Below are 26,971 nucleotides of genomic sequence, written 5' to 3'. Positions count from 1 at the left end.
CTTCCCCTCTCTCCCTGTGCTCTGCGACTTGAAATAACTGCGCCACCTGGCGTTGAAATACCTGCAATCAAACCTTCATTGTGCACCAATCTTCGGCGGGCCAGATTAAAAAGACCAATGGGCCGGATCCGGCCCGCGGGCCGTATGCCCACCCCTGTTGAGTCACCATATACCAGAAATAGGCCTGAGACACTTGTGTCTGTCCAAACACTGAACCGAAATTGTACTTTTTTGTGGTACGCAGCAATTAGGGTTGGTACCGCTGAACACCGATTCACGTGAAATCAAAATGGTACCAAATTTCAGTTCCGAAGCACATCTTTATTAGTTGTAACTGTGCCTCAGTGGAAGAGTTGCTGATTTTCCTTGGGGCACTTGAACGTAGGGCATACTCCAGCGTAATGACATCACCCACTCACACAGGCTTTCACGCACCAATTATACCTTTATACCTACCTAATCGAACCCGACATGTTAAAAATGTCTTTAAAAAAAAAGTAGTGAAGTGAAACATTGCCTATGATGCCCAAATGGCAAATCGTGAAAAAACACAGAGAACTTGATTGGTCCACTGCCCCGGTTTATTTTTCTCCAAATCATCCCTCCCCCACCCCAGTTTGTCTGTTCATGGCTCAAGCGTTTTCAGAAGCTGAGCCATGATGCGTCGTTACCCGAGCACTGAGAAACTGTGATGTCATTTTCAGTCAACAGAAAGTAAGAAAATGGCCGATGGACATCATCAGTTCGATGATACGGCTTAAATCATTTTCTACAATGTCTGCCAGCTGGCAATCTGTCTAGGATGTGCTCTGCTTGTCATAGTCAATAGTGCTGGTCAAGTTGTTGAATCACCAGAAAATAGTGTTTTTTTAAAATTTATGACACTAAATAGTTCCTTGTTTCCCCATCATGCCAGATATCATTGATCCTGCTATACTGAGACCAGGTCGTCTAGATAAAACATTGTATGTTGGTATGCCACCTCCAGCTGACCGCCTTGCAATTCTGCTGACCATTACAAAGGTACGTTAAGGATCTTGCCTTGAGAAAGTATCTAAGCACCTTGAACGTTTTGACCTTTTGCAAAATGTCAGCTTTTAAACAAATATATAAAATAAGATTGGTTCCACTGGGAAGTGGAAACAACGTATATGGTCTTTGAAACTAACCTTTAAAAATGCGAAAAATCTGTCCAAATTTGAAAGAGCTTTCAAAATGGTGAACTTCCTGTTAGATTTTAGACAAGAGCCTTTTTGTAGGTCGTGGGGTCTTACATATTGGTCCAAATTTTCATAGATCTTGGTGAAAAATACAACTGGGGCTTCTTCGCCATGGCAACATCATCTCATGAAAATTACAAACGTATTTCAACATCACGAAATACTAAACACGCATCCCAGCAATAATGAGGTAGATCTGGTTCACCCGCTCAGAGAAAATCATCAAAGATCAAGACATATTTCCTTTAGCTAATCAATCGGTGGCACTACCACTATGATTAAAAAAAAAAATTGGGGATGAATTCTTCGATGAAATGTGTTTTTTTTATATCACATAGATAACCCAAGGAAACACAAAATTTTAATTTCTAAATGCCAATTTGGACCAAAAAAAAAAGATTCCAAACCTACCTGTCCCTGTGTGAAAAAGTAACATTAGAACCTAATACTTTGTGCCACCCTTGGCAGCATTAACTGAAATCCAATGTTTGCGATAATTGGTAATGAGTCTTTAACATCACTGTGGAGGAATTTTGGCCCACTCTTCTTTGCAAAATTTCTTGAACTCCACGATATTGGAGGGTTTTCTAGTATGAGCTTCTTCTTTCAGGTCACACCAGAGCATCTAAATTGGATTCAAATCCAGACTTTGATTTGGCCACTCCAAAACGTTATTTTATTTATTTTTGTAGCCATTCAAAGGTGGAATTGCTGGGGTGTTTCGGATTGTTGTCCTGCTGCATGATCCAAGAATACTTGAGTTTGAGAGCACAAACTGATGTTCACATGTTCTCCTTCAGGACTTCTGGGAGACAACAAAATTAATTGTCCCGTCAATCACAGCTTGTCGTCTCGATCCAGAGGGAGCAAAGCAGAACAGACTTTCACAATGCTACCACCATGCTTAACTCTTGGCTTAATGTTATTTTTGTTAAATGCTGTGGCATGTTTTTTGTCAAATCTAATGGGCCGCACATATTCCAAAAGGTTCCATTTTTGGCCACCGACGTTTTTTTCAAGTCTTGAGGATCATCAAGATGTCTTTTGGAAAACGTGAGACGAGCCATTTTGTTCTTGGTGGACAGCAGTGGTTTTCCTTTGGGAACTCTCCCATGGATGCAATTTTTGGCCAATGTCTTTCTTATGGTCGGGCTGTGAACACTGACCTGAACTAAGGCCAGCAACATCTGGAGTTCTTTGGATGTTGTTCGAGGTTCAAAATTCAACCGAGTGGAGCGGCTCTTTTGGAAGTGAAGAGGCTGCCGGTCTAAGGATGGCATAGTGTGGATGTCCAACACTCAGATTCAGACTGTGCTCCACCACAAACTGTTGTGGTTTTGGAGCGTCACTGCAAGATGGACAACAACTTGGAGAAACTGGAATCCGTGCTCAAATATTGAAAGAAATCGCAGATTTGGCTGATCTACGCCACTTAAGAGACATAAGGCTGTCTTAAATTGTTGGGCAGCCTGCTACCAAAACAATATCTGCTATCTCGACCTTCGATGAAAGTACGCACGGAAGCTAGTCCCCCACCATCACCCCCTCCTTCTCGGCCATAGACTGATATGCCAGGACTGTCTCAATGAGAAGACCTTGACGTACCAGCTGCGGCCTGACACCCACACACAGCCAGACAATCACTCGCGCTTACACTCCCTTGTATCACGGCCTTCATTATTTATGCCTTGTGACCTGTTGTAACTGTCATATGCTTGTGCAGGACTTTTTTTGCCGAACTCAAATTATGCTCAAAATGAGGATAGTTCGAGTGTGTTTTCTTTTCTCCCCCTCTCCCTCCCTTGTGGTTTCTTTCTGACTTCCAGGTTGAGTAAACGCTAGTGCAGGGGTGCCCATTAGGTAGATCCTGATCTACCTGTAGATCTAAGACAGGTCCCAAGTAGATCCGAGGAGTGTCGAGGAGAAAAAAAAACAAACGACCATCTGTGTGTCTTTGTACATATAATTTTATTTTTTGTGTTAATGTACACTGCACCCTAATCATCTTAGCAGTCTCATTTTCACCCAAAAAATATTTAAAAATAAAATAAAGCAGGTAAATCTTGAATTTACGGTGGCGCGTGATTACATCACCGGAAGTTGTTAGCTCTCAGCAGTCTACAATTGCAGCTTGTGATCAGAACTGTTGCGCTCTATCTGTTATCGTCATTATTCTTATTCAGAGTTTGCATCGTGTACAATTCACCGAGGGCACGAGCAAAGAATAGGAATCTAGGAGCGCCCAGGGAAGTGCGTGTGCGTGTGCGCGCGCGTCCCGGTAAGGGTAGATCCCGGGAGGTTAGTTGATCGAAAAGTAGATCTTCGATCCAAAAAGTTTGAGCACCCCTGCGCTAGTGCATTTGGCTGGCGCTGCTCAACCCGTATTGTGTTTTACTGTTTTTGTTATTGTAAAGTGTCCTTGGGTGTCTTGAAAGGTGCTTATAAATAAAATTATACACTTACACAAACATTCCCAGAGGGGAGCCAACCCTCCTTTGCTGTTTTACACTTGATGTTTTTATTGAACTTTTTAAAAAATATATTGTGTGGTCTGTATAAAACATTTATTTAAAATATAAATGATTAATAGATTGCTGAAAATGTCCAATAATTTTATATGATAATCAAATTTTAAAGAAAAATAGAGAATGGGATCTGTATCATTGTCAGGATGTAAAATGACCTTTATTGAGATATACATGCACCTCTAAATGAAATGATGTGATGATCTTTTTGTCAAATTTTTAAAATAAACATCTTTTTATCTATCCTGTAGAATGGAACCAAACCTCAGCTGGAGCAAGATGTTAGTCTGGAAGAGATTGCATATGATGAACGCTGTGACTGCTTCACGTAAGTTTCAAATGGAAATGTCAGCATCCCACATTTCATGAAAGGCCCAGTGCTCCAAAGCCTGATCTGTACTGCTAAATTTGCATAACTTACCACAGGTCTTCTGTAAAATGTTTTTTGCTCACTGCTGCTCTTAAATATTTGGCTTCAGTCACACAATGTGTACCCCACCCCCACCCCCCAGGCCACATTCCTAACATGCGGTCCACTTGAGTTTGCCACAGTAATAATTTGAACTTTTCCTGCTTCGTCAGTCTCAGGAGGGCAAGCGTTTTGTGAAAATGCACATTAAGTTCCTTTACTAAAACAAACTTCTGTTATTTCAATCAATATCTTAACATGTTCATTAACATTTCAACATAGAACATCTTATCTTAGAACATTCATTCATTCATTCATCTTCCGAACCGCTTGATCCTCACTAGGGTCGCGGGGGGTGCTGGAGCCTATCCCAGCTGTCTTCGGGCAGTAGGCGGGGGACACCCTGAATCGGTTGCCAGCCAATCGCAGGGCATACAGAGACGAACAACCATCCACGCTCACACTCACAGCTAGGGACAATTTAGTTCAATCAGCCTGCCACGTTTTTGGAATGTGGGAGGAAGCCGGAGCACCCGGAGAAAATCCACGCAGGCCCGGGGAGAACATGCAAACTCCACACAGGGAGGCCGGAGCTGGAATCGAACCCGGTACCTCTGCACTGGGAAGCCGACGTGCTAACCACTGGACTACCGGGCCGCCCATCTTATCTTAGAGCATCTAAATCATTTTTGCATCCATTGAATTTATGTTCTTTGGAATTTTAATTTTCTTTGAAGGATGTCATGATAGCCACCTAGTAGCAATGTGAGACGGGCCCACCATCTTGGTTATATTTTCTAAAAAAATAATAAAACATCCGATTTGCACTACAAAACCTCTAAAATCTCACTTTTTCAGTGGGCATTTTCACACCTTAAAGGACCCAAAAGGGGCCGACCAACTTTCTCCCCATGATTCTGGCGCAAGCATGGCTCTTGTCAAGTCCATCAATTTGACATTCAAACATTAAACACAAGGAGGAGACAGGAGACTCAATTCTGGTACCAGGGGGGAACGAGGAGAAGCGTGGGTTTCAGTTCTCTGCACGTCACCCACAGTGCACATTCTTGATTATAAATGTGAGTATATAATGATTAAAAGCATAAGCATTCTTCATTGCAGCCATAATCAATTTATCATTGCAGACATCAGCATTCTTCTTTGCAAGCATAATCAATTTATCATTAATGGCCTAATAATAATAAGCATTCTTCTTTGCGGGCATAATCAATATATTATTAATAATAAGCAAATGTATGATAACTAAAAACAATCAACCTAACAGCTATCCTACCTCCTTACAACATTGCAGTCTTGTCGGGAAGTGACCCTGGCTATCAGCTAATAGTCTCATGCAGCAAGGAATACCTCTGCATCATTCTTTGATTCCTGTAAATATGACTATCTAACGCTGCAAATTCAACAAATGACTACCGGTATTTTGAGTTCTTTACAACCAATAAAATGTCTTGGAATTCTTTTGTGCGTAATTTGAGCCTTTTTTTTAACCTATTATCATGAGGATGGGTCAAAAACATTTGAATTACAGATATTAACCTATTCAATGACAGCCATTTTCAGTGGTCACCCCTCTTGAGTGCAAGCCTATTACAGCATTTTGACCGTTTTTTTCAGAACCCACAGAATATTGTGTTCTACAATTATTTATAGATCAAATCTATCGAATGAAAGAATACATTTTCACTAGTAAAAACAACTTGATTTCGCCTCTTCAATTCTCTGGTCCTCAACCAGTTCTGCTCTTTCCTCTTTGGGTGCCATAAACTGAAACATCAGATGGTGCCCTCACCCAAAAATTTGCTGTTAACAGAAAGTGCTAGGGGCGTGCCTTTAGCGTCCTCTTCTACTCCCAACCTTCACTCATTGGGGACTGGTGCCTGCTAGAGACGTGACTTTAGCATCCCCTTACACGCCCACCCTTCACTCATTGGCGGACTTCCGCATGCCTGTCGACACTCACTCCGCCTTTTCTCTATATAAACAGCGTGTCGGCCAGAGGTGCTCTCAGTCTTTGGAACTCGGCGCATACATTATAAAGCGTCCTCTCCATTTTGGAGAAAATTTAAGACTTTTAATGGCGCCTTATAGTTGTGAAAATATGGTACCCATTTGTGTCCATCACATTTGGCATATACTAAGGTGATGCACTCTCCCACTGCTGTTTTGCATAGGACTGAACCCCCTAAACCAAATAATCGCCAATACAGGCTATGGATACTGCCTCAGAAATGGATCTACGATCAGTCACCTCCTCTACATGTGGATGACATAAAGCTGTATGCTCAGAGCGAAAGGGACATAGACTCAGCAGCGACATCGGGATGTCATTCGGGCTTGAGAAAGGCGGATGGTCGGATGGTGACTAAGAGGGGCAAGCAGAGACGTGCGGTCAGGGGAAGCAGTCTGGAATTGCAGCTTGTGATCAGAACTGTTGCGCTCTATCTTTTATCGTCATTATTCTCATTCAGAGTTTGCTTCGTGTACAATTCACCGAGGGCACGAGCAAAGAATAGGAATCTAGGAAGGCCCAGGGAAGCACTTTAAAACAGTACGTGTGAGCTACGATAGTTAACGTGGTCACACGTGCGAGCATGCCTCCGTTTCAGGCTGTTTCTCATCAGAGTGTGTGTGTGTGTGTGTGTGTGTGTGTGTGTGTGTGTGTGTGTGTGCGCGTGCGTGTGTGCGTGTGTGCGTGCGTGCGTGCGTGCGTGCGTAAGGGTAGATCCCGAGAGGTTAGTTGATCGAAAAGTAGATCTTCGATCCAAAAAGTTTGAGCACCCCTGCTCTAAACAGTAGTCTCGGGGTGCGACATATACCTGCCATAGGCCTTGGTCAAACGTACCGGGTTTGCTTTTACTTTTCCACTGCAGGTGGTGCTACAAGGCCATTTTGTTTGCCTTGTTTATGACAGCTTTAACGTGCCACATTACTATTTACTACACCTCCAGGGGCATCTTTGTTCTCTTTCACGCCGCCGCCACTTTAGCATCTGCATGCTATTCTCAGTTACGTCAGCCTTTCCTCCCTTTTAGCAGCATGTCTTCACAACATCAGTCAGTCCGCATTTTTGGATGCCCTGTCTATTTGGGAGAAAATTAAAGACTTAATTGTGCCTTGTGGTTGTGAAAATACGGTGATGGAAAAGCGCCTTTTGACTTTCTATCCCTTACCCAGTGTTCCTTGAGGCAACAAATGTTCTGCTTTTTTGACCTCGGTTCAACACAATCTGAGTAAGGATACATGTACCAAAACAACAGCCTGATTACACCCTTAATATACTGTACTAGCTGGTTCGCCGCCCTCCGGGCGGCTCATCAGCTAGTTCCTGCGGAAGGCTGGTAAGGTGGGCCTTCGGCCCACAAAAGTGTTGTTGCTTGGTTCAACTTTTTGTTCATCTTCATTGCTTATCGCGAAAATAAAGAGATGTTTAGCTCTATTAAATAACTAACAATTTCATTGCAATGCTTGTGGGTAGACAACATTTTTTCGCTAAGATGCCCGCGCGATCGTAGTGAGCCACTGCCTGAGCGGCGCAGTGGCGGCGCATAGCGGCGCGGTGAAGTAGGTACGTTTTGAAAAGGGACAGACGGAAGGACAGACCGCGTGCGGGACGACGCGCAATATATATATAGATGTGCCGAATTGGCCCGAATTTAAGACAGCCCTGATAATAAGACGACCCCCTCTTTTTCAAGACTCAAGTTTGAAAAAAGACTTTTTGAACACCCATTTAATTTTTATACAGAAAATAACGTTTAAATATGCAAACTAAAGTGCAATCACATTCGTAAATGAATGGCTTCTGGTTTTTGAAATGTAAATTACATCATAACTTCTCAGCTGCCGATTAACCTGGCCGATCTTCGACCCACGTTTCTCCATTTTCTGTTATCTCTTCTATTATTTTCTCTCTTTTCTTTCTTACTGCTATTTTTTATTTTTCTTCTTCGTGCTACCACAATTTTTATTTTTATTCTTCGTGACGGGTTCACTTTGGCTTGGGGAGTGAAGTTCAGCATTCACTTCAAGGATAAGGTATAACGTCTAGACCCCGAATATAAGACGACCCCCACTTTTTAATGTCTTATTTCAATGCAAAAAACATCGTCTTATATTCGGGCCAAAACGGTATCTACCTGCCTGTCTGTTTCTTGATCCTAAAATATCCTGTTTGGTACAGTGGTGCTGACCTGACTGCGTTGGTGAGGGAAGCATCAGTAAATGCTCTGAAGGCCCACCTGAAGTCCAGCTCTTTCCAACCTTCTTCCTCAGGTAAGTTAAATCTTGTTTATTCTCTTTTATAATGGCATTTGTCAAACCACCAACATGCTGAGAAGACCAACTTAAAAATAAAATCTTCCCAAATTTAGTAGGATACGTACATCAGTGACGTGATTTATTTTAGAGTTTGTGGCAGCACTTGGGGGATGACTGGACTCATCTTCCTGACTGAAGGTTTGAGCCCAGTTTCAGTTTAAAGTGCCATCACATACTATTGCCAACAACATCAACATGTCATCCTGACATCGTGTTCAATTGCGAATCATTCATTCATTCATTCATTTTACGATCCGCTTTGTCCTCACAAGGGTCGCGGGGGGTGCTGGAGCCTATCGCAGCCGCCTTCAGGGAGTAGGCAGGGAACACCCTGAACATCGCAGGGCACACAAAGACGAACAACCATCTGCACTCACACTCACACCAAGGGACAATTAAGAGCAGAGGTGTCCAAAGTCGGTCCTCAAGGGCCGCCGTCCTGCCTGTTTTCCAGCTCTCCCGGGAGCAACGCACCTGATTCAAATCATCAGGATGCTACTAATAATGCTTCAGACCTGGCTGATGATCTGATCATCTGAATAAGGTGTATTGCGGCTGGGAGAGTTGGAAAACAGGCAGGACGGCGGCCCTCCAGGCCCGGAGCTGGACATGCCTGATTTAGTGTATTCAATCAGCCTGCCATGCATGTTTTTGGAATGTGGGAGGAAACCGGAGTACCCGGAGAAAACTCGCGCAGGCCCGGGGAGAACATGCAAAGTCCAGGCTGGAGCCGGGATCTAACCCACGGCCTCTGCACTGTGAGGTCAACTCGCTAACCACTCACCCAGTGGGCCGCCCCAATTGCTAATCAAGGAACCAAAAACCCCTCCAAAGACAAACAAACAAACAAACAAACAAACAAACAAAAAAACGAACTCCACTGACATTGTAGAATGCGGTGTCTGTTTCCAGTGTCAGCAAGTAATGGCTAGGTGCTAGCCGTCTGACTAATTTTGACAAGCAATTTAATAAGCAAAAATGACGATGCACACTTCTGATGCTAACAGCCTGACACAGTTGCATTAAAAAGTACTTTATCCAAATACGTGATTATTTGATAGAATTTTCAGTAGGGTGTCCAAATAACGAAACATTCAATTTTGTCAGTGCTTACAATGGAGAGAATAAAGAACAAGAAATGCAAACTTGTGGGTGATTTTGTTTCATACAGGTCACACATTCTCCCATGGACCTGTCGCTGATATCAGAGTGAGCAAAAAGAATATGGAAGAGGCCTTTGGAAAGATTAGACCATCTGTGTCAAAGAAGGTAAGCTTAAAAGTAGAATTGGCTCACTTGGCTGTATATCTTGCAGATGAAATAGTTCTTATTCATCCCTTTGTGGCAATTTCACTCCCAGCAAGGAGGTTGTGTCCCCCACTATGAATCATTCCTTAGATTTTTTTTTTAACCCTCGTAGTGCACCGCTTGCGATAAATGTAAAATGATGTCTTTGAATCAAAGGCAAAGGCATTCAGAAAAACACGAGAGAGCTGAAACTTATGGAGGGGTTCTAAAATGGCCTAAATTTCATGACATCACCGCCTGATAATTCTCAGGCATTGCAGCAATAATAAAAAACGTTTTGATACCTTAATCTTCACAATTTACATATTTTGCACCATAGAGACCCATTATAATTCATATTTTTGAATGCATCGTAAACCTAATGCGTAAACTAGGGATGTGAATCTCAGCACTGAGGACGATTCGATACACATCTCGATGCACTACCAGCGATAAGATACTTAAACGATACGTGGAATTTTCTGGCGACATGATGCGATACGTTTCACCGTCTTCACGATGTTAGTTCAAATCAATGCGATCCGATACGATACAGTGCAATTTGTTGTGATATTGTGCAATTAAACATGATGCAAATACGCAAAGAAAAAAAGTTTAAAAAAAGATGGAATTCAGTATGGTATTGCAAAAAGTAGACCACTTTATTCCCTATAAACAGTAGAACGTGTAAAACAACTTATTTCAGCCCTTTCACAATTGGGTTTTGTGCAAAGAAAATGTAAACAATTTGGCACCTGAGACTCACAGCTGTTGCTGTTGTGTAAACACAAACAGACTACTCACTGAGTGTCTTACATGAAATATCCATCTCCATAGGACAGAAAAAAATACCAATTGAAACAATGTGGCAGTCACCGCCTCAAAGCTGCTGTGTGTATTGTAGCGTACACAGACCACTCTGACTGAGTCAAAATGAAATGTCCAAAAGAGTCATCCATATATAGTTTTTCCTTGCGCGGTCACAGTGAGCTGCAAGGGGACCCCCAAAATAAGAGGTGATTTTTTTCTGATCCTGACCTGTTTTGCCAAGAGTTTCTCCGGTGTCCAACGAGGAACTGGACGGGGAGGCGCGGGGAGGGGGCGGGAAACTTGTCGGTGATCTGGTGCCATTGTTTTAAGTGGTCTGCATATTTGTGGTGCTGCCGTTGTATGGCTTCGTAGTGCGACATTCTTTGCAAATTACGGAGCTTTTATCAATCTTTCCGTCTTTCTTTTCAAAGCCGTAGTATTTCCAAACATAAGATCTGAATGTTGCGGAAGCATTAAATACAGTAGTTTCTTCGCTGCTGCTTGCGCGAACTTCCATAGTGTTTCGCTAGTTGTTGGACTGTATGTGACGCACGGCTTTCGTCCGTATTCAACACAAAACGCAAAGCAATGATGGTGCATTCATTGCGCCTAGGAAAGGGCAGATAGGTGACGTTTAACATGAATAAAACGGCACTTGAATCGGATTATACCGGTACCCACCAATGCATCGTGATGAATCTCGATTTCACCCGTCATTCGCGTCGTACCCAGTGAATGAGCCGATGAACTCGCATCGCGCACGTGCGCATCGATGTATCGATTAATATCGATTATTTTCCACGCCCTTAGTGTAAACATGCATTTCACGCAATTTTTACATCAATCGCTTTGTTTTCGCTTGGACAGACGTATGCATGCCGCATTGTTGGGTTGAGGTCATTCCAATTGTGCAACTTTTAGGTGGCGCCAGAGGATCGCAAATGAGTTTGCCTTTTTGCAGGAGGCTTCAAACCAATGCATTTTACATGAACACGTCCGGTCGGGATTGTTAGTAGGGCTTGGTTGGGACCTCCAGACACAATTTTTTTTCCTTTTGCAAAAAATAAAGAATAAAAAATCCCAAAGAACTAATAAAAACTATATATGTATGGATAGCACAGATGCCTCTGAACATTTTGAGTGTTTGGAAAAAAAAAAGAATGTATAACACAAAATACATCATTACAAAAATTGTAAAATGCGTAATTTAAGGCCTTTTTAATTTGGAGCACACAAGGGTTAATCACTCTAATCTGGGCATCATCATACATGGACGCGAAACATCACCGTTTGAAACCCCCAACAACACATAAATTAATAATAATAATAATAATAATAATACATTTTATTTATAAGCGCCTTTCAAGACACCCAAGGACACTACAATAACAAAAAACACAAAACAATACGATAGCAGGGATCAGTCAATTCTGGCAAGGAAAACCATGAAATGCCTATTTAAAGTGTCAAAAGCACAAAAGGGAATGGTTTGGGAAACTACCATACATTCTCCAAAACTGTGATGAAAGTATGGAGATGCTCCAATGTTTCCAACTCTCACTGGAGGAGGTCGCAGCTGAGTGTTAAGCAGCTGGGATGGAAATCAGCACTTCCAAATCTGAGACAATGGTGCTCAATCGGAAAAAGGTGGTGTGCCCTCTCCAGGTCGCGGATGAGACTTTGCCCCAAGTGGAGGAATTTAAGTATCTTGGGGTCTTGTTCATGAGTGAGGGTGGAATGGAGCCTGAGATCAACAGGCAGATCGGTGTAGCGTCTGCTGTGATGCGGACTCTGCATCGGTCTGTCGTGTTTTTGTTTTTTTTTACCGGTCAATCTACATTCCTATTCTCACCTATGGTCATGAAGTATGGGTTGTGACCCCCTACACCCCCAAAAAATCCCAGATATGGAAGCGCCCAAAATGAGTTTCTCCACAGTTTGAGCTCTCCCTTAGAGATGGGGTGAGAGGCTCGGTCCTTCAGGAGGGACTCTGAGTCGAGCCGCTACTCCTCCACATTGAGAAGAGCTCGATGAGTTGGCTCGGGCACTGATTAGGATGGCTCTTTGACACCTCCCTGGTGAGGTGTTTCGCGGACGACCCAGGACACGCTGGAAAGATTATGTCTCCCGCAAATACCTTCCGATCTCTCTGGAAGAGTTAGAAGATGTGGCTGGGGAGAGGGAAGTGGCTTCCCTGCTAAAGCTAATATCTCTGTGACCTGACCCCGCCCGGATAAGCGGTAGAAAATAGTATGGTATGGTTTAAAATGCCTAACCATAATCCCACTTCGCATTGTGGCCAATGGATTGTACCGCATGGTAAAATCCAATTTAAGTGTCTTGCACACCTACTCCTGTGCTCATGTGCTCTTATTCTTCTTCTTTCTTCTCCTTCTTTTTCCTCTTTTGCATCTTTTTGGTTCATTTATGGATTGCAGCTCTTTGGTGCATACCGTCACCTATTGTACAAGAACCACAAAGTGTGTTCATATGTAGTCAACATACAAGCAATACTCCTTAGATTCAGCCCCATGAACAAACACACGAGACAGGTGTGTTTGTGTAAACAGGATGGAGATCCATCAGTGACAGACTGAGAGATCCGTCGGTACTTGACGCAGTTCGTGCCAGTCAGTGCTTGGTCTGTTTTTTCCCCCCGTCATTCATCAATAGTCAGCTAAACGGGTGTCCTTCAGAGATGGGCTGACACACTTTTCATCAGTTCTGACAGACTGCCCACCTCTGTACATCAGTCAGTACCTCATACACCAACTCTTTCCATCTGTACTGCAGAAAGTGTTGAGAAAGAGAGCTCCTTTTTTGGGTGCACTCTGAATAACCAAATGGCACATTTGAACGATGTGAGTTTCTAAACTGTTCAAGTGAAGTGTTCTGTACGTTGATCTTATTTCCGAACAATAAATTAATTACATTTATAATAAAAAAAAAAGTTGTTTCATGAGCAGGTTAGTGTTTTTGCTGCTTTATTTTCGGTTTTATTATTTTTTGTGGGTTTTTTTTTTTTTAAAGTACGGTGTATTTCCTGCATGCAAGATGAAATAAAGTCACATGAAGGATTGTGGAGTTAAAAACAAAACAAAAAAAATGTAATCATCCACACATCAAATACATATCGTAAAAATGATCCAGCGACTACAAAATACAATATTAACAGTGTTGTGAATGTAAAATGGAGTTTCAAATTTCAGTTCAATTTTCAATTTAAAGTCATTTTTGTTTTATTTTGTAAAAAAACTAAACAAAAGGGGGGCGGGCGTCAGATTTTGTTTCATTATTTCATTTGTTTTCCCTAACTGCCTCCATTCTTTTGGAACACCTGCCATAGAATTGTTTGAGGAACACATTCAAAGGCCTTCTCCACAAAACGTACGCATACAGGTTGGCCAAACTCCACTGCACCTTTGAGGAGATTGCTGAGAGTGGAAAGCTGGTTCCATGGCCACAACAAACACCACTTTGCAATGGACCCTCCTCCTCCCGAGCACTCAGGAATATACTTTACCAAGGAGGCTGAGGTGTGTGATCACCTGTATTTGGAATACACACTCTGGTCTTCCAATCCAGAGGCACTTTCTCTGATATCCACACGATGGTACAGAAGCCCGTCATCATTGACAGATTTTAACAACTCCGGGCAGCTGTCAACTGGAATATCCATAAAGCCATTTGGAAGTTGTTCTCCATGGCCTTACGAACTCCAACGCGGGAGTTTTTGCCTCAGTGATGTGCATAGATGTTTCATTCCGTTTGGCCTGCCAGTCCCCATCAACTGCCTCCGGAGTTCCACGGGGCCGGACAACAACTTCTTCAACTTCACGGCATACCTCACTGCTGCTGTCCACTAACGGGATTCCTCCCAATCACCCTTCCAGGTCACACTGTCATTGACCATGAGTGGTGAAGTCCCCTTGGATCAGGAGTATCCAAATTTTGTCCTCAAGGGCCGATGTCCTGAATCAGTTGTTTTCCAGCAGGAAGAGATGAAAAACAGTCAGGACTGGAGCCTATCCCAGCTTACTTTAGGCGAAAGGCAGCCTACACTGTGTAGTAGACTGTAGACTTGTTGCCAGTTAGTTGCAGGGCACACAAATAGGAATGACAACGATTCACTACACCACACCACCACTAAAGTTTCAATGCCTTTTGTTTGTTCGTATTTATTCAAATGATCTATGAAAATGACTAAGGTTTGTTTGAGAGCAACATTGGGCTGAAGTCCTAAAGAAATGTGATGCGACATGCATTGACTACATGTGTATTTCTTTGCAGGACCAGATGATGTATGAGCAGCTGAAAGTGTCCCTGAGAGGATAAGAGCAAGACCGAAATGAAAAAGGATTACCAGTAGCAGTTAACTATCCGGCTGACTCTACAACCATCATTAATTATGAAATGCTGGATCCACCTTTGTAAAGGCTTGTTGTATGACAATAAAGTCATTTAAGATTAAGATTAAAATACCCTTTATTTGTCCCACACTGGGGAAATTTACAGTCTCCAGCAGCAAGAATGTGGGTAGAAAGACTTTGTAACTTAGATTTGGTTTCTACAGTAAAAACAAGTGAAACAAATGCACCTCACAGGTAGTTAAACCCAAAGTGATGTATATCAGGACAATGCAACGATATGAAGTAGTGATGATCAGTTTCTGTCACAAGGTTAAAGTACTCTCTTTATATAATCGATTATATAATAATTTATATAATCTTTGTATAATAATTATATAATTATTGAACCATTTTGTTCCCCCAACCATAACCTACCTGGGCAGATCACCAATGCATCCCAGGTTGCCTCTGGAATCGTCTCCCACTCCTGTTTCATTATGCCCCATAGATGCTCAAGAGGGTTGAGGTATGGAGACCAGCTTGGCCACATCGGTCTGGCATGGCCCATTTTTTACTCAAAAACTGTATGTCTTTTCAGGTGCCGACAGGTATGGCAGCCTCGGTTACACGCTCCCTAGTATTATCTCTGTTTTTGTCGTTTTCGTTTTGGCGACCCGGAGCAGCTTACTTACACGAGTTGCTTAGCATCGGGGAGTCTCCGCTCGGTCTTTTTTCACCAGCACACGAAAATCCACGAGGCTTTTCGGAGCTAATCGCGAGCGCAGTGGCTGCGCTGTAGGGAGCTTGGAAACGCCGCCGGAGGACGAGGAAGCGAGCCGGCGTGCTAGTCAAGCTGCGGCAGCGTGGATTTCGAACCCCGCTCCCTTCGAACCATCTTGCATCTTGTTTGCTCCTCACAAAGACCAATAAAACCTTTGCACGTTTTGCTGCGCACTGCTTCACTGAAACCTGGCTCAGTGACCGCCACCCGGTTTCCGTGTTACATCTACCCAGCTTCCGCCTTCTCCGAGCCGACCGTGACATGGAGCAATCAGGGAAATAGAAAGGTGGTGGGATTTGCTTCTATATCAATGAAGAATGGTACACTGATGTCACAAAGCTCGACGCACACTGCAGCCCGGACCTGGAGTCGCTGTCTTTAAACTGCAATCCATTCTACTCGCCACATGAGTTCACCTCCTTTTTACTCGTTGGTGTTTACATTGCGCCACAAGCTAACGCTAACACGGCGATACAAACGCTAGCTGAACAAGTAAACAAACTCGAACTAAAATACCCAGTGTTACCTTTGATCATTTTGGGCGATTTTAATAGAGCACATCTTAACCGTGAACTTCCCAGATATAAGCAGCACATCGACTGTTTCACCAGAGAAGGCAACATTCTAAGACCACTGCTATACAACAATCAAAAATTCATACCGATCGATCGCCCGTGCAGCATTGGGTTTTTCTGACCACAATTTAATCCACGTAATACCTACATACAGACAGAAACTCAAATGTGTTAAACCGGTTGTTAAAACTGTGAAAAAAATGGACAGATGAAGCAAAGCTAGCTCTACAAGAATGCTTAGACTGCACTGATTGGGGTGTCTTTGAAACTTCAACGGGCACAATGGATGAATACACAAACACTTTAGCATCATACATCAGTTTCTGTGAGCACGTGTGTACCAACGAAGTCCTTCCGCTCCTTCAACAATAACAATCCATGGTTTACTCCCAAACTCAGGCAACTCGGGAAAGAGAAACAGGACGCATTTAGAAGTGGAGATCGGGCACTGTGCAAACACGCCCAAAACCAATTAACAAAGGAAATTAACATCGCAAACAGAAGCTGTGCAGAGAGGCTGAAAAAACCGTTCTCTGCTAACGACTCTGCATCTGTATGGAATGGCCTGAAAGCAATGACAAACTATAGAATGCCCCCCCCCCCCAAAACAGTGAACAATAAGGGTCTTGCTGATGAACTACATGTTTTTCTGCTGATTTGAAAAAGACACCCCCATTTCCCACACACACCCACCTCTACCAGAAACTACTCTCTCTACCCCCTCCCCCGCCCTCTTTTTCTCCACTACAGATCCACGAACAGGACGTGAGATGGCTCTTCAAGCAGCAGAAGATCAAGAAAGCTGCGGGGCCCGACAAAGTGTCCCCCTCCTGCCTGAAAATTTGCGCTGACCGGCTGGCTCCGGTCTTCACACAAATAAAAAAAACAGATCCCTGGAGCTGTGTGAGGTCCCATCCTGCTTCAAACAGTCTATTATCATCCCAGTTCCCAAGAAATCGACAACATCGGAACTGAACGACTATAGGCCTGTCGCTCTAACGTCTGTGGTCATGAAACCCTTTGAACACCTTGTGCTGAACCACCTGAAGAAGGTCACCGGACCCCTGCTGGACCCTCTTGAGTTTGCCTGGGCGCAACAACATCATCAACACGCACCACTAGCACTGGAGCCCCACAGGGATGTGTCCTCTGTCCACTGCTCTTCTCCCTCTACACAAACGATTGCACCTCAAGTCCAGCTGTCAAACTCATAAAGTTCGCAGACGACACCACGGTCATCGGTCTCATCAAAGACGGCGACGAGTCTGCATAGCGACAACAAGTGGAGCAGCTGGCTCTCTGGTGCAGCCGACCTTGGGCTAAACACGCTAAAGACTGTAGAGATGATCGTGGACTTCAGGAAACATCCTTCTCCACAGTTGCCCCTCACATGATCCAACTGCCCTGTGTCAACTGTCGAGACCTTCAAGTTCCTGGGAATCACAGTCTCCCAGAACATGAAGTGGGAAGTCAACACCATCGCCAGCAGAGGATGTACTTCCTGAGGCTGCTGAGGAAGCACAGCCTGCCACAGGAGGTGCTACGTCAGTTCTACACGGCAGTCATCGAATCAATCCTGTGTTTTTCCATCGCGGTTTGGTTTGGGGCCGCCACAAAAAAGGACGAAATCCGACTTTAACGGACAGTTAGGACGGCGGAAAAAATCATTGGCACCGCCCTACCCACTGTTGAGGAATTGCACACTGCAAGAATCAAGACATGGTCATGGAAAATTCTCCTGGATCCCCCGCACCCTGCCCAACATCTTTTCCAGTTACTCCCCTGTCAGAGATTTTAAAGAAACGACTCGGCACACAGGAAAATTGTCTTCAATATCGGCGGAAGCGGACCTCTGAGAGCGAAGGACGGTTGTTGCTCCGCGATCACACTCAAAGTCCCGTCTCCGCGAGTTCTACATTTTATTGTAACATATGCAAAATACAAGAAAAACACTGCCCCCGATATTTGCATAGCGCGCCCCCGGTCGGGCCCCTCAGTAGTGATTCGTTACCTGTTTTTCAACCTCAAACCACAAGTACATTGGCGCCTTTTCTGTCTGGTCTACATTGAATCAACATGTTGCAGACTTTGCGGATGGCCAATGTCGCCTGGGCGCGACGGGTGTTCTCTCCTCGTCTTTTGTTGCTCACCCGCTGTTCCCGAATTTATAGGGCTGTTTACACGGCAAGATTTGGTCGGGTGCTGCGCCGGGGCTGCCGCAGTAGAGCGTTCACACGTGCAAATTAGCTCCGGCGTAGCCCCGGAAAAGAGCTTATACCGGACCAAATTTGCTCCGGAGCAAATGCTCGTTTGCGAAGCAGCACCGGTGTAAATTTGCACCTGTGAACGCAACTGGGTTAAATTTGCTCCAGAGCAAATGCTTGTGAAGAGTACGTATGGCGAGAATGCGTTGCTTTCGTGCTCTGTTGGACTTCCGTAATGTGTTTGTTTCATAACGACACAAGACTTGGCTAGTAACATCTTTCCTTTTGTAGGAGACTGGACTGTCTCGGAGTTGTTTGTTCCTTTGTTGTTTGTTCACAACACCCCAGCCCCCATCGAATTTATTTTGTGATTTCCTCTCTTGATTTTCTGTTTGGCGCATTAGTGTTTGCTTTTGTGAGTTATCGTTCATTTACGTTTTCTTGGGCAGTCACTCTCGAGCAGAAGGCACGGAGACAGAGAAGGAGAAGGACGTGCCGGTCTAGTAGTCGCTTGAGTTGTGTGTATACAGTACGTTTTAAAAAGAACCAACGCGACAGCTCGTTTGTTTTCTGTCGTTTTGCTCCGCTGCTGAAACTGCCGTGTGAACGCAAGTGGGGCAGCCCCGACACAGTCGCTCTGTGGGCTGCCACGCTCAGCGGCTTTGTACTTGTGAACGCTCCACACAATTTGCTGTGGTGCAAAATATATCGCAACAAAATATATCGGTGCAGCGCCGGAGCAAATGTGTGCCGTGTGAACGGCCCTATTCATTCCCCTTTTGTGACCAAGTTTCGCCTTCTTCCCTGTGGTCGCCCACCTGTATTGACGTGTTAGTGTGGACTATAACAGCCCGCCGGCCATTTGGCCGGCGCCTTTGTTTATAGGCATTTGGGGGTGCTGGATATGCACCCAAACGTTTAGATGTGCCCATATTAAATGAAACTTTTAACATGATACAATTTAGCTCATAGATTCCTCTAACATCCCCTCAGGCAGGAGCTGCAGATCCATGCGCACCAAATCCAGCAGACACTTAAACAGCTTCTTCCCTCTAGCCATTAACTCCCTAAACAGTCACAGACGTAGTCACATTTCTTGTACAACAAATACTGCTATGGTCACTCTAAAATGGTTCAATGATTTTATGCACCAACTGTACAAACTGTCATAGTATTGCATTCTACCACGGATCACTTTAGCTCTGCTTGATACTTTGCACATTGTCTCACAGTTGTTACTGGGTGGTACCACCGCACTACGATTCACTTACATTACGAAATGTCCTTCCATTTGTCACGTCCTTGTTTATGATGATACTCATGCAGTGTGTTATACCGGAGACAAATTCCTCGTGTGTTCTGCATACTTGGCCAATAAAGATGATTCTGATTCTGTATTTTTTGATCAGGAGAGTAATATTAGCTTTTATTTTAAATTTTAGCTATTTGTTATGGAGAAATCAGTAAAAAAGTAAGTACTCTCAAAATTCCCCTTTCTAGTCAGCAATATAGTCATGCCCACCACCCCTTCTTCTCATGTCTTGGTGTGAGTCAGCAGAGGAACTAGACACAATTTGTCCCATTCAAGATCATTGTACATACAAAAACAGTGATCAATTGGCACCCAAATGTATGTTACCCTCTGTGCTTATGCCCCCTTCAACTTCTGAAAATATCACAAGGATTAGCTTCTCCATGCCTCACTCTATAAGAGGACTAGGAAATTAGCAATTTAGTTTTTTTCATGACACTCCCCAAGATAGCAACACGATGCATTCAATGAGGCTTTTCATCTGTCCGTATACAGTATATTAGTATACAATCGTATACAATCTCTCAAGGTTACTTTTTTTTTCCCAAGCCCACCTCCAGGGCACACGCCCTCCGCCGAAAATGAGGTGCCCTAAACGGCCACACTTGATTGGAGGGTCGCCTCCCCCCCTGCTCTCCTGAAGCTCTGGTGCTCCAAATTTTTGAAAATCCGTACATTCATCCAACAATTTTCTTCACTGCATAATATGGTCACATGGGTCACGCTCAAGGCGTGCTAGATTTTTTTTCAAAGTCAATTTAAAAATTTCGTCAAGCCAACCCAAAGTGGTTGTTGCGCAGTTGTGATGGGAATTCCGGCTCCTTTTAGAGATCTTTTGGATCGGCTCCCTAAAAAGATCTCTTTCGGCTCCCAAATGGCTCCTCAGTTTTTTGTTGCTTAAATTAATTTAATACCAAAAATAACGTAATATTATGTGTAAAATGAAGTACTAATGCAAAAAATAGACATTATATCAAATATTTATTATTTATATGGCTTTATTTATATTCTTCTGAACATACTCAACATGGAGCGCTACAAAAAAAAAAAAGTACAAAGACCCATCTCAAAACAAGGTTGTCAAAAAGTTCCAATCTCTGAATGTGTTTATTTATAAGCTTTTAACTATTTACAGTAAAACAACATAAGTAAGCTTTGAATACCACACAACAAATTATAAATTAAAATTTGTAAAACAAAAAGAAAAAAAGCAGCATCCAGGTAAAGGTTTTAGCTTGTCTTTAGCGAAGATTGGCATGAAGAAAAACCAAGTGCCTCAGCTTTGAGGTGTTGATCCTCTTTCTCCTCTCTGTTAATATTTGTCCTGTTTTGGAGAAGATTCTCTCTGAGGGGACAGATGTTGCGACAACACACAGCCAACACAAAATGGATGAAAATCCCTTGCAATCATTTTACCCAGTTCCTCATCAATTGTGTTCTGTTTTGCTGGTTTTATAGCTTTTTGCATAAAGTGGCTCATAGAGCTCTGGGTTGTACATCTAGGCAGTTGTGACATTGCAGCAGCAGCAACAGTTTCAGACACACTAGCACCTTCATCAATAGCTGGTTCTCTTGGTTGTCTTTTCTCTTCAAATTGTACTGATGGGTGGATATTTCTGATGTGTCTGTGCAGGTTATTTGTGGAGCCTGATCTATGGGATATTTTAACCTTGCACAGTCTACACGCTGCCTTTGAACTATCAATTAAATTGAAATGAGTCCATATTTCACTGCGTTTCCTATCCATTTTCTCACCTTTCCACTTTCCACCGTGTTGATTTTTTCACTAACTAGCTCTCTCGTCTCCTCTTCTGTCTTGTTCGCGTGCTGCTCAGTGTGCTGCTGTGCGTCTCTTCTCTAACCCCTCCCCCTTCTCTAAACTGCAGTGTGTGTGTGTGTGTGTGTGTGTGTGTGTGTGTGTGTGTGTGTGTGTGTGTGTGTGTGCGTGTGTGTGTGCGCGTGCGCGTGTGCGTGCGCGTGCGCGTGTAACCCTCCCCTTCCGGCTCCCAATGAGGTTGGAGCCGGCTCCCATCGTTCACTTCAAAGATCCGGCTCTCTTGGAGCCGGCTCGTTCGCGAACGACACATCACTGTAGTTTTTATATGAAGAGACCAGTCCTTATGAGCTTTAAAGTGTTTCTTTACTCAGCAGCACCAAGAACATGTTACAGGCTTCCTCGTGTTGCCAATCAACCCCAGAGCTCCCGCGACACCTTGTGGACGGGTGGCATAACAGCGGGTTAGAATGGCTAAGTAATTGGGACATTATACAAAATAATAAACAGATCTACCTCCCTCCTTTTAAATCTTTTTTTTTAAAACACACATGAAGTGGCTGATTCAAATTAGCAACAGTTTCAGGAACAGAAAAAGAATCTCACTCAAAATATTTACGATTCGGGTTTGATACTCTGCCACTTCTGGTACGGTATACATCAGCATTGTTTTGTACTGGGCTTGTATCTTGTTTCTCAGTTTGGTTGGTGGTTTCTTGTTCATTCCGGGTTTTGTCCTTTGTTGGTGTAACAATGTCAGTCTTTTCAAGAGTGTCTCTTCCTTTTTCAACAGTCTCTGATTTGTCCATGCGTTGATTGTTCATTCCATTGGACTGCACAGGGACTTGTGCAGGTAGTTATTCCTTCACTGGTAGTAGATGTTGTCTTGTACGTCTGTATTGCTTTCCATCTGACTCGACCGTGTATGAACGAGCCTCGTTGCAAACTTGACGTACAACAGCGATTTTGTCATGTCCTTTTTGTGTTTGAAGTCTCACTACTTGGTTTGTCTTCAATGGAGTGAGTGGCTTGCTGGTCTTGTCATAATACTGTTTTTGAGCTTTGCGCTTCTTTGTGAGATGAGCCTTGACAGTTTTGGTGGCTATTGGGTTTGGCTTGAGTAACTTCTTGCAGACAGGTAAAGTTGACCGTGTATTTCTGGGTGTATTTCGCAGATATAATAGATTTAGGTAGAAATCGGTTCCATCTCTCCTTGTTGTTTCCAGTAGTCTTTTCGCACTACGAACAGCTCTCTCGCTGAGATCATTTGACTGAGGGAATTCAGGGCTGCTCGTAACGTGTTCAAACTCCCATGACTCAGAAAAATCACGAAAGCTTTGACTGGTGAACTGAGTCCCATTGTCAGAATATAGTTTCTGAGGTATTCCGTGCACTGCAAACTGGCGTTTGAGTTTCTTGATGACACACATCGATGTCATGTTTTCCAGTTTGTCCACTTCGAACCATCCGGAGTAGGAATCCACGAGTACGAGGTAGTTGTTGTTGTACCATTCGAATAGGTCTGTAGCTCTGGTGGACCATGGTAGGTCTGGAACTTTGTGAAGTTTCAGTGGTTGCTTTTGTTGGTGAGGCTTGAGGCTGTTGCAAACACTGCATGACTTTACTTGGTCCTCAATGTCAGAGTTGATTGTGAGCCAGAAAACAGTGTCTCACCCTTCTTTTCGTAGACTCCATGCCTGGATGTCCTTTGTGTAGTTCCTGCAAGTACACTTCCTGTAGAACAGCTGGAACAACGGCTCTGTTATTTTTCATAACAATCTCATTTTCAACAGTCAGTTCTTCTCGAAAGCCAAAGAATGGTTTGATCGCTTCAGGTACACAGCTTACCCGTGTGGGCCAACCTTGTAGGATGTAGCGCGTCAGTGTCTGAAGAACTGGGTCGGTCTTTGTGTGTCCTGCCAGCTCTTGTCGACGTTTGGGTGGAATAAGTTGGAGCGTCATGGCTTCAAAATCGCGCTGCTCCTCTTTTGATGGAGGAGTGTTCAGACTTGGTGTGCGAGAAAGTGTGTCCGCAATGTAGAGATGCTTAGCCTTCTTGTAAACGAGTGTTAGGTTGAACTTCTGTAGTCTGAGCATCATTCTTTGCAATCGCGCTGGGATCATGTGAAAGTGCTTGTTGTGGATGGTGACCAATGGTTGGTGGTCGGTTTCAATCAACACTGATTTTCCGTAGATGTAATCATAGAACTTGTAACACGCAAACATAACAGCGATAAGCTCTTTCTCGATCTGCGCATACTTCTTCTCCGTCTCTGTCAAAGTTCGTGATGCATAGGCAACTGGTTTGTCATCTTGTAGGCATGCAGCTCCCAGGCCGTACTGAGATGCATCGCAGGTGAGGGTCACTGCCTTCTTCATGTCATAGTACTGAAGCACTGGTGGGCTTGTGATGCATGCTTTGATTCTGATGAACGCCTCTTGTTGATGATGCGTCCAGCTCCATACAATGTCTTTGTGAAGCAGCTGGCGCAGTGGCGCTAACAGTTCACTCAAGTTTGGAATGAACTTCCCTAGATAGTTAATCATTCCTAGGAACCGCTGGAGAGAAGCCTTGTCTTCAGGCGGGGGCATGTCATTGATCGCCGCAATTTTCGATGGGTCAGCTTTCAGTCCTTTGTCTGTGAAAACATGTCCAACATAACCCACCTCTTTCAATCTGAATTTGCATTTCTTGGGATTTAGCCTGAGTTTGACTTGTCTTGCACGATCTAGGACTTTCCTGAGGTTGCGATCATGCTCTTCCTCCGACAAGGATATCATCGATAATCACTGCACATGGATAACCTGTAAAGATTTGTTCCATGGCCTTTTGAAAAACTTCGAAAGCTGCGTTAATCCCAAATGGCATTCTCAGAAATTTGAATCTACCAAAAGGTGTGGCAAATGTTGTGAGCAGGGACGAGGCATGATCTAGCTTTATTTGCCAAAATGAACTCTTTGCGTCCAGGACAGAAAATACGGTTGCCTCGGGCATTTGTGCTGCAACCTCTTCAACTGTACGCATGGGATGGTTTGGTCTCATTAACGACTTGTTTAACTCACTTGGGTCGATGCATAGACTCACATCATCAACCTCTTTCTTATGAGTGGCTACCATGTTCGACACCCATTCAGTAGGTACATCAACTGGTTAAATCACACCAAGTTTTTGCATTCTTTGGAGTTCACTTTTCACCTTTTGTTGCATTGGCACTGGAACGCGTCGTGGGGAGTTGATGACTGGAACTGCATCAGATGCGAGCTTCATCAAGTAGGTCACTGGTAATTCCCCAAGCTCATCTTTGAATAGATCTTTGTACTCTTTAAATACTTTCTCCTCAAAGCTTTCATTTGGAATCGCATCAATGTGAAAAACTTCTTTGTTGAAACTAACTAGTTTCATATTCACGCTGTCCTTGAGTCCCACGATAGACTGCACATTTTGTTTCACAACTCGGAAAATTAGGTCATAGCTCTTTTCTCCTAATTTGCATTTGAGAGTAATCGTGCCTGCAGACTTGACTAATCCTCCAAAAGCGATTAGATTGATCTGCTTGTCTTGTGGCTGTATTTTCTCACGCTGAAACATATCCTTGCAGGTGTTCAGAGAAATCATGTTACACTTCGCACCCGTGTCCACTTTGAGCTTTAGCATCTTCTCTCCGACTGCAACAGAACAATAGCCTTCTTTCTTGTGACTATTCTCGCCCTCCAGTGTTAGGTGCTCGATAGTGAATGTTTCGTCACTGTCCGAATCATCAGTTGATATTTGGTTTACTTGTCTGCCTCTTGCGTGTGCTTTTGCGAACCTGCACTGGCTCTTGAAGTGATTTGGCTTCTTGCATGTGTGACATTGTTGTCCAAAAGCTGGGCACTGGTCACGTTTGGCTGCGTGTGAACCACCGCAATTTCTGCAATTTGAGATTTCAGTCGCCATTTTGTCTTGTTTCTATTTGAAGTTGTGAGTCTTTTTAAATGTGTGGCTGTGCTTTATTTGTACAGTGTCCACACTTGTTGATGCCACGTGTTTTGGAGCAGCTAGCACTTTGCTATGTTGGTCAGTGAGCTGGTTTATTTGACAAATGCGCACTGAGAGAAGTGAACGTCTGATGCTATCACTGTTAATTCCACACACTAATCGGTCTCGGATTAGCTCATCTTGCAATGCTCCAAAATTACAAGTTTTTGCCATATTGCGTAATGTAGTCACATAAGCTTCAATCGTTTCTCTTGGCTTATGTTGTCTCACGTTGAAGCTGTGCCTCTCCATTATGATATTTGTTTCTGGGTTGCATATTTCTTTGAACTTCCTTTTCAAACATGTCGGATCTTCCCGTGACTCCGCTGCGGTTATTTCCACTCCTTGATCTGACACAACTGCTGGGGCGTATGTGAACGATCTCTCTATTTCAATGGCCTCTGGTCCCGCCAGATTGAGGAGTATGTAGGCCTTTGTTTTAGCATTTTTGTCACTGTGTGCTGCGGCTATGAATATATCATATTCTTGCTCTAACTTACGCCAGTTTTCAGCGACATTGCTGTCGAAGATGAGAGGATCAGGCCGCCGAAATCCGTCCGCCATCACTGCCTTTTCACGAAGGTAAAATCTCGTCCTTTTTGCTCACCACCAGCACAGACTGTCTTCGTGGACCCTGCAGACTTTTTGAAGAATCCCACTTCTGACACCATGTAGTTTTGATATGAAGAGACCAGTCCTTATGAGCTTTAAAGTGGTTCTTTACTCAGCAGCACCAAGAACATGTTACAGGCTTCCTAATGTTGCCAATCAACCCCAGAGCTCCCGCGACACCTTGTGGACGGGTGGCATAACAGCGGGTTAGAATGGCTAAAAAATTGGGACATACAAAATAATAAACAGATCTACAATCACTATTGCGCAGCTGCATATCCCAAATTGATGCTCTCGCAGCTATACTTGCACCGCAATGCAGAGCTGGATCTCTGGTCAGACAGAATTGGCGTTCGACCCGCTGTTGCTGCATGAATGGTGGCAGAGCATGACGCGGGACTCTTCGTCTGCCAGAGAGGCTGAGTTCGCGTCATGGAGCTCTGGTAAAGAGGACGATAGCAGGCAGAGTTCCTCTGATCTGTGGAGAGGCCGGCGTCCGCAATATAGAACTCTGGTAAGAGAGCGACCGTGATGTTTTTGTTTCTAGAGGGAACACCGGCCCATGATCAGATCATCAGCCAGCTCTGAACCAGCATCAGAATGATCCTGATTATTTGAATTTCTCACCAGCACCTAGAAACCACCTGACCTGAAAAAGTCTCTTGGAGCCTATGCTAAAGCTAACAGGAAGTCTCCCATTTTGCCTGACTTTGATGATCAGAACATTCAGGAAAATATATGCAACTTTGCACACACA

The 26,971-nt window shown here is 43.8% G+C and overlaps 1 protein-coding gene across 3 annotated transcripts in view; it reads left to right on the top strand.

Annotated features, from left to right (window-relative positions):
• The window catches only part of nvl (nuclear VCP like), a 102,422-nt gene extending 87,354 nt beyond the window's left edge, over positions 1 to 15,068 (top strand). For all 3 annotated transcript variants that reach the window (XM_052081041.1, XM_052081039.1, XM_052081040.1), the window contains exons 20-24: positions 917 to 1,023; positions 3,997 to 4,073; positions 8,356 to 8,447; positions 9,664 to 9,761; positions 14,880 to 15,068. In XM_052081041.1, the coding sequence (XP_051937001.1) occupies positions 917 to 1,023; positions 3,997 to 4,073; positions 8,356 to 8,447; positions 9,664 to 9,761; positions 14,880 to 14,924 (419 nt within the window). In that variant the 3' untranslated portion in view covers positions 14,925 to 15,068. The remainder of the gene's footprint in view (positions 1 to 916; positions 1,024 to 3,996; positions 4,074 to 8,355; positions 8,448 to 9,663; positions 9,762 to 14,879) is intronic.
• The last annotated feature ends 11,903 nt before the right edge of the window (positions 15,069 to 26,971 follow it).

Source organism: Hippocampus zosterae, chromosome 11 (genome assembly GCF_025434085.1).
Source record: "Hippocampus zosterae strain Florida chromosome 11, ASM2543408v3, whole genome shotgun sequence".
Taxonomy (NCBI): domain Eukaryota; kingdom Metazoa; phylum Chordata; class Actinopteri; order Syngnathiformes; family Syngnathidae; genus Hippocampus; species Hippocampus zosterae.
Note: the sequence above shows the minus strand (reverse complement) of the source record. Positions and strands in the feature narration are given on the sequence as shown.